Source organism: Triturus cristatus, chromosome 3_1 (assembly GCF_964204655.1).
Source record: "Triturus cristatus chromosome 3_1, aTriCri1.1, whole genome shotgun sequence".
NCBI classification, from domain to species: domain Eukaryota; kingdom Metazoa; phylum Chordata; class Amphibia; order Caudata; family Salamandridae; genus Triturus; species Triturus cristatus.
Genome location: NC_140583.1, coordinates 140292674 through 140305423, shown reverse-complemented (window position 1 = coordinate 140305423; position 12750 = coordinate 140292674). Strand labels below are relative to the sequence as shown.

The 12750-nt window shown below is 42.8% G+C and overlaps 1 protein-coding gene across 1 annotated transcript in view; it reads left to right on the top strand.

Annotated features, from left to right (window-relative positions):
- The window catches only part of NADSYN1 (NAD synthetase 1), a 199914-nt gene that overhangs the window by 55587 nt on the left and 131577 nt on the right, over positions 1-12750 (top strand). Inside the window, exon 8 of the mRNA XM_085643580.1 lies at positions 6708-6825. Coding sequence (XP_085499706.1) covers positions 6708-6825 — 118 coding nt within the window. The remainder of the gene's footprint in view (positions 1-6707; positions 6826-12750) is intronic.

Genomic DNA, 12750 nt, shown 5'->3' with positions numbered 1-12750 from the left:
TAGTGGATGCTCCTCATTCTCTTGAGGGTGTCATCAGAGGTGAGGGTAGTGCAGTTGGTCAAGGTCTGCTGTGGTTTGAAGCCATTGGGTGGGGTGGTTAGGTCTTGGGTTGTGAAGCTGTCATAGATCTCCTTGATCTTGCGGTGGAAGAAGGTGGCGAGGTTGTCGCAGACGTCCCGAGATAGGGGAATGTCTGCTGTCTCTGTGTTGGGTTCAACAAATTTATTGACCACAGCGAAGAATTCTTTGCTGTTGGGTGCGTTGGCTTTGATGCGTTCCTGGATGCCTGCTTTCTTTGTTGTTCTGACGAGGTGGTGGTGTGTGTTGATGGTGGATTTGAAGCCTGCGTGGCCTGCGATGATCTTGTTGCGCCTCGATCTTTTCTCAAGCCGTCTGCAGGTGCGCCTGGGCTCTTGGAGAGCGGGGAGAACCAGCTGGCTTTCTTGGAGGGCTGTTTTCCTGTGGGTTTCCTGAGGAGGGCCAGTGTGTTGTCGGTGGTGGGGTCTTGCTGTGGGAAGTGGGGAGCTGGTCTTCAGTAACCTTGCTCCAGCTTCTGCGAAGATTGGGGTGGGTGTGGTGGCGTATTGTGGGTTTGGTGAAGTGGACGCAGTGGTGGTCGGTCCATTGTGTCTTGGACTGTGTGGCTGACGGAGGTCTTGTTGCTTGCGGAGAAGATGGTGTTGAGCGTGTGTCCTGAGTGGGATGGCGTTGTGACCAGTTGTTTCAGTCCGATGGTGGCGAAGTTCTCTAGTAGGGAAGAGGTATTGACGTCTTCAAGGTTGCCCAGGTGGAAATTGAGGTCGCCAAGGAGGATGTAGTCCATTGAGGCGAGAGCTTGGTGAGCGATGAAGTCTGTTATGGCTCCGCTGAAGAGGGGGAGGGCTCTGGGAGGTCTGTAGACGAGGGTGCCGCGGAGAGTGGTGTTCGGGTTGGTCTGGATTTGGAAGTGGAGGTGCTCCATGTCGGGTGAGGGGTCGTTGGAGCGGATTGTGAGGTGGAGGGTGTCTTTGTGTATGATGGCGATGCCTTCTCCCGGCTGGGTTACACGGTCCTTGTGATTGATTTTGTAGCCGTTGGGGATGGCGGTTGCGATGCCCGGGGCTGAGCTGAAGTTCATCCAGCTTTCTGTGAACAAGTCGATGTTGTGGGAGTAGGAGTCGAGCAGGTCCTAGATATCTCGGCATATCTTTTGAGGGAGTGGGTGTTGGGTAGAATGCATCTGAGGTGGTCGGGTCTGGTTCTTGAGGGTCGTGTGGTCGGGTTGGCTTGGTGTGCAGAGGCCTGCGAAGTTGCAGGTCTGGCAGCTGAATGAGCCTTGGATGTTCTTCGGTGACACATGGTGGAACGACTGGTGTTGAGGCTGTAAAGGGTGCTGGAGTCCTATCGGTGGATGGTCATGTGACCAAAGTCCATGGTGTTGGGCGCGGTCCAGGCGTTGACCGGATTGCCTTTGTCAGGCCACACAGAGGTTGTCATTAAATAATGTTTGGTGAGGGCGGGACAGCTGAGAGGTCAGAAGTGGGAAAACGGTGCTGGAGGGGGCAGGGTCGTGGGGGACGAGCAGCGGCTAGGGTAAGGGAAAAATACGCAAATAAGGAAAAAAAGAGCAGAGGAGCAAAAAATCAGAAAGCAGAAGACAGATGGGAGAGCAACAGCAGAGCAGAGATGCTCCATACTGGATCACCAGGGATGAGGCGCAAGCGGGCGTTTGTGGGTGCAGGAGGGACTCGAACTAAGGGCCTGGATGGGTCGGGGCAACAGCTTTCAAACAGCCGTGTGGCGAGGGAAGCAACTCTCTGACAAGGTCAGTAAGATCGATCGTTCACCATGCAGTGGCTGCCATTGAATAGTGTTTGGGGAGGGCTGGACAGCAGGGAAGCGGCTAAATTGTGCTGAAGGGGGGCGGGGGTGCGGGGGATGAGCAGCGTCCAGGCAAAGGGAAAAAAGGCGCAAGTAAGGAGAATAGAAGGAAAGTGACAAGAGAGCAGAAATAGAAAAATAAGATGGTGAAAAAAAGCGCAGAGGAGCAAAAAAGGCAGAGAGCAGAAGACAGAGGGCAGAGCACCAGGAGAGCAGAGATGCTCCCCACTGGATCACCAGGGATGAGGCGCAGGCGGGAGCCTGCGGGTAGAGGAGGGCCTTGAACTAAGGACCTGGAAGGGTCAGGGGGCAATAGCTACCAGGCAGAACTGTGCAGCGAGGGTAGCAATTTACTGACAAGGTCTGAGTATCTATCTACGTAAACATATTCTAAAGCAAATGTCACCTGCTTTCGCCAAAGCACTGATGTATTCACCAGTTCTCCAACCAGTGCCACAGCAAAAGTCAATGAAAACCACGAGGGCTGCTATTTGACTTCTTAAAGGGGCATCACTGACCGTATCTTATTGAAGAGTTTGTAATACCTTCTTAGTCTTTCATTGAGACATAAAAATGAGCAACCAGCATCCCAAAACACGCAGCTTCATTACTGCTTCTCACAGGACACTCTGCTAGTGGAATGTATTTGTAATGTGTCCCTGGTGAGGTCTATTTAGACGACCAGTATTGGGGCCCTTGAACATATTGAGTAGCTGCTTCATATGTCTCCAACACGTATTATTCCATCTCTAGGCCTGCGGGCCATTTTATTATTGCCAAGGGACACAGGAGTGGACTGGGACCGGCAAACCCCACCTGATACAAAAAAGAAAGCTAAGGATAAAAATAAGCCACTGATTGCACAAACTCAAACAAAATATTTTTTGTATTTATTTGGTAATAAATATCTTGGAGTGGTTATTACAACAGTGGAGGCAGCAGCCTACCTACTAATACCCCAAAGAAAGGCTGTGATCAGTATATTACAACCAACCAGTAACCTTTTATGCCGCACACGTTCACAGGACATGAAAGACTTCTCGGACGTATTGTCCCTCTTGTGTTACAGAAGAGCAGAGAACCGGAATAAGATCACAAGGAATTCAACCAAACAAATGGGGATCTATATCAGACAGCCACAAATATTAGGATGAAACAACAGCCAGGTGTCTTCAAGTATCACTCTTTGCAGAACCTTCACCTAAAAGCCCCCTCTGACATCTAGAAACTAATCACTGGCAGGAGATAGACGCGAGAACCAAATATTCAAGCCCCAAAACCCATGTTTAATTCTCAGGATTTCTGGGTGCAATATGGAAGCTTCACGCCCCATTTTAATTGGCTCCCTCTTCACTATCTTCAGTTCCTGTCGTATTTGTTCAGTTAAGTGACATGGGTCCAGGAACAGCTGCACTCAGTCCCATGGAGCATCAAGATCATCTCCCAAGCAGCTACTCTAGTCACCAGTTGAAGCTTTTTTTAATGGCCGATCCAACTTGGAGGGTCCTTTGTGTGTAATCTTAAATTTTCACCACTTCGACCAAGGCTGCCTGATCACAGCGCTGAAACTTTGCGTATGTGCAGTAAAGGGACAGAAAATTGGATCTACTGGGTTTAGGCTGCTGCTATGTTGACAAATGTTTTGTGCAGTATCCGTTTACCAACACTATCAAAGGCGGCATCAAGAACTACAAAGGATGAGCTCATTAAAATCTCCTTCATCCAAGATTTTTCTTAAATTGTCATACAGGCAACTGAGTGGTATTAAGAACCTCAAATGGCATGTAGGTCAGATTGGAAATCGTCCGGCATGTGGTGCGGCTGCAGTCGATGGTGTTCTTGCAACTCTTACTACCTTATTAGGCTTGAGTGACATTCATATTTTCCCATAATATTCATAAAGTTGTGATAGATGTTAAACAGGAGCTCCAGTGAGGAATTGTGCTTCTTTCTCAGTCCATTATCTTGCTCACAAACATTTCAGAGTCACTGTTGGAGAGGATCAGACATTTCTGAGGGGCCAGCCTCTGACGTCTTACATTTTAGACTCTGCAACCTTGCATGAAAACATATGTTGACGTCCCTATGGAGGTTCTGAGCATCTTGGGTAGTCGTAGATATTAAAAAATAATAGGATATCCCTGCTTATCTACGGGATCTCATGAAGATATTTTCATAAATATTAACATCATTTGCATAGCTTTAATTCTCTGTAGAAGAGGTTTTTGCAGGTAGCGCCAAGTTCCACAGCTCTCCCCGTCCGGAATGCCTGAGCACTTTGCAACCGAATAGAGCAATTTCCAATCTGCTGACCAGGTACCCAGGAGAAGAATTGGTTACTACAGGACTAGTTAATCAATTGCCCTCTTGCTGGATAGCTCATTGGTGAGGTATGTCCATGAAATCTTCTTCCAAATTATCTCTCACTTTGCTAAGCTCAGATGCCAAACAGAAGCATCGTCTTACTTTTGGGAGTTTTGCTTTCGATTCCCATGCTGATGAAGAGTATCAAGAGATGAAAACTGAAGTGTGTTGGATTGAAAAAGAGTTCAGTTTAATTCAATTTGTGGTAGAGGCTTCATCAAACAACCCGCAACAGCTTCAGCATTACTACAAGCGAGACAAACATAGAAGCAAAGTATAACTTCAAGGACACAAATAGCCTTTGGCAGTGCATGCCAAAAACAACAGACACCAGAAGGTAATAACTTCACTGGTGGAAAGAAGAATGTCACCGACTGACTACGACAAAAGGCAAATAGTTGGTAGACATCGCACAAGCTCAAATTTGGGAGTTGATCGTCCGACTTCCCACCCAGGGAGTTGAAATGTCTCCTCGAACAGCTGGTCGGGAAGATCATACTTTTAGTTCATAAAAGGGTGATGGGAAACTGCCAGGACACCTGGGGTACGAAGACCAATATTCTGGCTACTTTTCTGTGAAGCAAACTGGCCTTTGGTGCGAATTTCTCGCAATGTTCAGATTGATAGCAAACATATGGAGAAAAAGGAGACTTTTGGTAAGATGATGAGTAATTCTTCATGTATGATACAACCCCTTTAATATTGCAGGTTAGAGCCTTACCTGTTTGCCTTCATTTTACATTTAGGCAGTGTTGACACTGTCTTAGGGTCTCTAATTCTGTTACAGGAGAGAATAGTGTTATTTCCCGACTCCCGCCAATATACTGGTTTGGGGAATGCTCCTCTAATATATACATTGCCATTCCTCATCGAATCATCCTACTTTCAAACTTGCAGATTTCTGTTTGGTCTTCTCAGTTTGTAGCCCCACTTTTGGAACCTTCTTCATAAGAACACGTCCGATTTTTCAATCTCTTGAAATCACGTTGAATCATGAATCTATTTTCCTAAGTCTTTTAATAGTGCATTCTCTTGATAGACGTTTACTAAAGAGTGGCGTCAGCTGCGATATCCTGGTGCTCTGCCTGTGAGTCATGAAGCTACTCCCATGGTGCAATGGTGACAGACTACAAGCACCTGAAAAACCCCACTGTGGTTCATTTTCTGAAATGTTAAAAACGAATAGAGTTTTTAAATCCAACACGATGACAAAACTGCTGCAGAAGTCTTGTTTTAAAATAACACATTATGAAGAAAATCAGTGCAAACAAAGGTGCTGTATTTTCCTACAAATTTTAATTAATATAGGTAATCAGAAAGTACATATTTATATAAATGTCCTTTTATTTCCTTCTTAAATTCTTAGTATTTATTTTAATTATATGCTAATACATTTGCACTCTTATCTCCTGCTGTACTGTGACCGCTAAAACAGTGTGATTAATATATTTGGTAACATCACAGGTATATTATAAATAAGAAAATGCTACAGAATATAAAATACCGACACAAAGTTCCATGAACAAGTTACAGTATTTGTTTTTAAATGCAATGTGTATTAAATATGCAGTCTTTTTTGTAATTAACTTAATTATATGACCTATTGTGTTTTGTAATGTTGTATACAAGTGCAATAATAATATAGCTTAATGGAATTTGAAGCAATTAACTTATTTGGAATCCCTATCAAAGAGAGAGTTCCTATATTATGTCACTACTCGGCCTTGCAGGGATCGCATACCTTTGGGGGCCAGTCTTCTCGCTGTGTTGCATGTAAAGGATACTGACCACTATCTGCCATCTCTTAGACATAAATAAACACCAACCCACAGTTCTCAGAGCCCTGCATTAACTAACAGTAGCTGAGCTAGTAGAGTGTGGTTCTGTGTCTATAACAACATGCTGCGCACTGCCGGTCCCCACCACTTTACGATGCAAATGCTCCACTAAAACAAACCCAGGATGCAATGTTTATCCTTTATACTCCCTTTCTCCTACACATTCGGCACAAAATTATCCTGGCGAAGAGCTTTCCGGTTTCAAGTGCACAGCTGTAGAACGTGCCAGCACCAGCTCACTGGGATATAGGTGATGGACTGTACTTTAGAAAAGGCCTTCCTGTTCCCAGAGTATGGAACATTTCTATACCACTCTCATCCAATTAGCTTGTTCTTCCCATTTGCCATGAGGGCAAACACATGCCATAATATGGGATTTGGCAGGAAGTAATTCACTCGATGACCCCAACCTTCAGTTAACTGTAACTGCCAGCCTCTTGTAGCTTGTGTTTGGGTACTTGGTAGAATTGCGCAATTCCCTGTTACAGGACAAAGAAAATACATTTATAGATCAGACTTGGGTGTGAGGTTTTCCTTTGAATCTCTGGGCGTTCATGCTGCTAGATTCCAAGGGCACCAATCCACGCTCAACAGATCTTCTAGGAGAGAACATTAACTTTGGCGTATGTTTCTGCTTTCCAACAGCCCTCACATAGAAATGGGTCTGGATGGGGTTGAGATATTCACAAACTCTTCGGGCAGTCATCATGAACTCCGGAAAGCCGATAGGAGAGTGGATCTGGTGAAGTCCACGACAGCAAAGGTAGAGCTTTCAAGACATTTTCTTGTGTTTTAGGTGCGATATTTTAATTGTTAGGGATAATGTTATACAGTAAACTATTGAAAAGTGAGTCTTTGAGACTAGAACGTTTGTTGAAATTTATAAAGGGAAAGAATTCAGCTTGTTCGTATGGTTAATGTTCTTTGTAAACCTGTACTTTTGTGGGCTGTATCTGTCTTTCATAGTGGCCAATAACCAAGCCCTACAGAAATCTAGCATTCATTATGACACTGCTGTTCTTATATTTATGGTAGAATTTGATTAAAGTTTGTTAAGTTAACTGTAAGCTGGGCGTGAGCAAACGTCACCTTTTCATTGTGCTGCAAAAGTTAAAATGTGGATATAATTTTTGCAGTCGTTTTATTTAACTCAGGCGGGGTTCCTTGCGCTGTACAACAAGAAAACATTAACAGGCTGGAGTAAAGCATAAACCAATTCAAAATACTATAGCGCTTGTTCCTGTGCACATATTAGCATGGGGGATATTACGAGAGTATATGAAGTTAAGGTAATATAAACATTTGACTGTTCGAAATGCTGGTATGTCCATTGTATGATCAAACAGACAGTAAACTGTATATATTTTGCCATGAGAATATGGAAGGTCTAAGGTAGGATATAAAGAACAAGCTTCAGTGTTTTGCTAAGAGCATTGCACGTTTGTCTTTTGGCAGACCCTAAATCAGTGAGCAGACCAGAGATAACTAGAGGCTGTTCACTAGTACTAACTTGAGGCTATATTTGTAAAAATGGGTAAACGTATAACTATATGTAAGATTAGTAGAGTGGGTCTCTGAAAGAATCTGTGTTAAGATGGTTATGTATTTGTCAATGTGTAGGTTTTTGAAGAGTTTTTTTTAAAAGGACATATGATGAGGCACTTCTTATATTGTTAAAGAAGACAGTCCAAATTGTTAGTATCTGACCTGAAAATGATGAGTGAATTGTACTTTGTTCTCCTCTAAGTTAAAAAATATACTAAAGTGAATACTCTCACACTAACCAAGTGGCACACTTTCATTTCACGATGGCATATCTCTGTAATGCAGCTTGATGGCCGAAGCATCTGCATCCAGTCTGCCACCTAAAGGAATTCCCTTTGTGTCTTTTGGCCTCCTCCAGGAGTGTATGGCCATTGATAACCCTACACCCCTATGCATGTCTTAGGAGTATATGAAGAAAAGCCCAAGCACAAGGCCCTACTTGAATCCTACTGTGGTAAAAGATTAACAGTTAAGAAGACTTGTTTTATTTTTTTCTTCCTTCAAGTAGCTGGAGAAGCCTTAAAGTAAGAGCAACATACCCACCTCTATGGAGTAACAACAAACAACCTGCTTCTGGTTCAGTCAACAGTGGGATGACCCTCTTAGCCATCTTACTACCAGGATAATAGATGCTTTTTTAGGTTTTGCTTGAGAAATCTATTGTTTTTAATATGAACTTAAAAGGAACTTACATCCTGCCTCTTCTCTTTCTTGGGTTCTCATTGGTTCCGGTGCATACCTCTTACCTTTCCTCCAATTCTATTGCCTGTAGCATATTTTCTTGCACTTACCAATGCTTTTCCTCGTCTGCTTTTCTTATCAGATTCCCCCCCCCGCGAAATACTGTAAACATCCGCTTTGGTGGAACTATATTTTCATAAAGCTTTGCCTTTTACTATTGCACCATATTTATATAACAATTTGCCACCCAGAGAGATTAAATGATTTGCATAGAGTCACAAGATGTTGCACGGTGCTGCCGAGACTTGAACTGGGATCCCCAGCTTTCAAATCAGCAGCCGTGGCCACTGCGCCACATGCTCTCCACTCCCGTGTTATCTGTCAAGGAGCTCTTTCCTTCTCCTGGGCAATGATTGATGAAAACAGCTCTTTATTCATTACATAGGCAAATCCGATGCATTACAAATGCTTGTTATCTCACCACACTTCATATTCTGTTTCACTCAATCTGGACTTATGGCTTGCATGCAATGTTCAACCAAATGCTAACCTCCATTTCACGGTGAAGGTCATTCTCACACACCAAGTCGCCTAGAACTCAATAACTATTTAGCTTGTATTCCTATCTAGTTTCCTACTATTACATTGGATACAATCAACATTGGAGCTAAAATGAGTTATGATGTTTTATCTGTATCCATGGCTGGGTTATATTTATTTATTACATTTAATACTCTTGACTGCTTTGTGATTATTAACCTCTTAAAGCGGGTGATCAACTGCTTCAAAACTCCTCTTACAAGGATAAAATATTTTCTGAGTGTCCACATTTTAAACACAGTTATTTACCATAATCAAGCTATCACTTCTGGAGTTAATTAAGGAAATATCCAATGTCTAGTCTTCTTTTATTTAAATGGTCTATATATGATCTGTAGAATAATTCATGTAGATGAATTGATTGCAACAAGGGAACATAAGTTCCATATATATATGAATATGATACTTTTTATATTTAGGGTTCGCAAAAAGTTCCTCTGATTTAGCAGTGTCATGGAGATATATTAAAACCTAAATTTAAGAATAATCAGAACAAATCTTAGTTCGTTATCATAAATATTAAGGAATCTCGTTAACTTTCTGTCACTAGTTTTAAAGCATAAAACCGTTTCTGTAATATTAAACCTACCTCACATGAAATGCTTGTTTTATTATTTACTTTTTGCCTTTTTTCTTTTTTTACATTTCTGTTTTATGTATAGTGAAGACTTCTGTTCCCTCAGATCAGCGCCACCAGAGCCTCTACCTGTTACTGTCTCATAATAATTGGTTTTAATTTTTTCAGAAGATTTGTTTTATAGCAATCTCTATGGAAGTTTTTAAGTTTACTTGCAATCACATCATGTCTGTTCAGTATGTTATGTAAGGTCGATGTGTATGGTGTAACCTATCACTATCCAGGCGCTGGTATCAGTAATAAGTGAGAACTCTGTCCAAATCTGCAAACAAGAACATACATCAACACGAGGACAGGTGGACCCTACTGTAGTATAGTGACTTCTATTTCAATAGGGATCATTGCATAACAGGCACAAATATATATCTAAGCAACGCTCCGCTTCTGTCTGCCTCCTAGGGGTGCACCAATAATCACTAAATATCAGCCTACTCTATGTGATACCTGCTGGTCTCAAAGGTCGATCCTCACAGTGAGTGAACCTAACCAATGTTTCTTAACAAGGCTTTAGTAATTCATAAGCTGTGTTCCTACAGTGGGGCGTACACAGAAAGCCTGGTTCCACCAAAGCCCCTCGAACTGCATCAGAATTCCATTCTATTAGGGAGAGAGCATGCACAGCCCTCTGTCCTATGACTATTTGTCCTTTTACCAGCAGCAGCACTAGGTCTATTCTTATATTTAGCCTGGATGAGTAAGGGAACAAACCAAGCCGACAAGCCTCCGGGGACAACCTCAGGGAATGCACAGTTGTCCCGTTTAAGTCGTGATCGTCAATGTCTCTTTATAAAGTTTTCTCCCATTTGAATTTTAAATCGAAGAGTATTCTCGCTGTATTACCGAGCAAATCCCTTTAATTCATTGAGGTCCTATTTTTGACATCCTCCTCATTCGTTAACAGCGCATGTAACATCATATTGTGCCTGAGTTCAGTTTTCCCTATATTCTAGGCTAGTCTTTTAGCTCTGGCTAGGGAATTATAGGTCAGGAATTTGTCAGATTTTATTCCGTAGCCACTTTTTTCTCAGACATACAAAGCATACCGAAGTGGAATATGTTGCCTATTTTGTGAAAGAATACATTTTTCCACAGTTCTACATGAAACCCAAGCAATGCTCGTACCAACCACCTCAAGCCACCAAAGGGCCAGTCAACTGAATGAGCTTATGTATTGCTTAATTTGCTAAGAAATTGATGCTAACAATATTTAGCTGTAATCAGTAATTTAGGGATGCGTTTCTCCCTACCCTGCCTACAATATACGGCTCTCTATGGGCTTCGGGATAATTGGTGCTTAAGATGTGATGCTCAATGTTACACATTTCACTTTGCTGCAAAACAATATAGTTTGAAATCTCGGGCTCTCAAGCCTCCAATGGACAATAGCAATCGGATCTTGTGCAAAGCGAGCTTGTACCTCCCTATATTCAATAGTAACCCTGTCATATCATATTTCAGATTAATGAACATGGTAGACTTCCCAGAAAATTAGCAAAAAATGGTAAAATATCCGGGAGCATTACCATCTCGGCCAGAGAGATCCTCCTCATCCCCGAGAGGACAAGACTGTTCCAGAAACGCATATAATTCCGTATCGCACTGATGTCCCAATCTTTGTTGCTGGCTGTGGGGATCGAGCTCAGATGTTGTATCTGAATCCCTAGATATTTAAACGTGGTGGCGGGCCAGAACAGTGATGACTGATCTACTCGCGATAGAGATGTTGCTGCCACTTGCTTCAGTGCAGAAAGACAAGACTTGTCCCAGTTTACTTTAAGGCCTGACATTTTCTCCTACTTGCCTAATATTTCCATTATCTTATTCAATTGGCCTTTAGGATTGTGGAGGTACAATAAGTTGTAATCAAAAAAATCGCAACATATGTCAGTTTAAGAAATTGTGTTATTGGCTGAGGTGGGTGGGAGCTCCACTCGGGCAATAACCACAATCCTTGTCAAGGTGAACAACAGAAGTCACTAAAATTAACCATAACCCTCTCGTAGCTTGGCACCAAAGCCGTCGGGCTTAACGTAGAGGCAATGGGTAGGGTTTTTATGGCTGTAGATAAACAGTAATCGAGTAAAAATGTGACACAAGAAAAATCCTAACCCAAATAAATTGAATTTTAATAATCCAGTCGGTAGAACTGGTGGAAATCAGTTATTAAGTTGTTCGCGTAGAAGCATAAAGTGGCAATCTTAGGCACCTCGTCGCACTACACCATGGGAAAAGTCACAAGTTCAGACCGACTGCGATGGAGCGTAGGCCAGATACAAAGACCAGGTTAGTAACGCTGAAGAGTTGTCTTCTCAAATCTGGCTCAAAGAGTTCTGTTCGCGTTGGAAAAGGCCACGAGCAGCCCAACTTCAGGTTTTCACCTTTTTCTTTTTGGAGGAGATACCGTTGATTCAGTCAGGGCTCACACCAGCAGAGGCCAGCAGCAGGGTTCAGACAGGTCCAGTTGCAGCTTGTTAGCTGAGTAGTTGCATGGAGGCCTCTGAAAGCTTGTTGTATCCCTGTGGCTCACACATGAGGTCAGCTGCCAACCCTTGAAGTCACTCTAGATAGCTTGGAATGCAAGCAAGCAGGTCCAGTCCCTCTTAAAGTAGAAAAACAGTCCTCCAGCAGCAAGGCAGTCCTTCTGAATTTTCCACAGGTTCGGGATTGTACTGAGCAAAAGTCATGACGGTCCTATGTTTATAGCTGATGCCAGCCTTTGTGTGAGAGGACTTGTTCTGCAAAGTTCTTCCCCTGGTTAGGGCTCCAAGTCTGGGGTGACAAAAGGCAGGACAGGCCTGGTGTCTGGTTCCTTTGTGTGTGCTTGAGGCAAAGCCCTTTGAAGTGTAACTGGGGAAAGGTACAGCTCCCCTGTAGTCATCCTGTTAGGAAGTCACTCTCCCAGCTACATCCAGGTCCTATTTGTTCTCTGTCTGGGCCCAATACAGATTCATAATAAGGGAGCCATTACCAGGGCCAGGTAGCTAGAAATCCCTAGAAGGCATCAGAAACATTTGAGCAGAAAAATACCAAATTTCTAACTTTACCATTAATGAGGATTTTAAATTACAGTTAATTTGAGAATAAACAGCTTATCTCTATCTGCTCCCAATCCAAAGTTAGCACTTATTAATTGAAATAAAGTAACACAGTGTTAGACTATTGGACAGATAGGCCTTACAGTAGTGAAAAACCAGGAAATGTAACACTTAAACACACATATCCTAC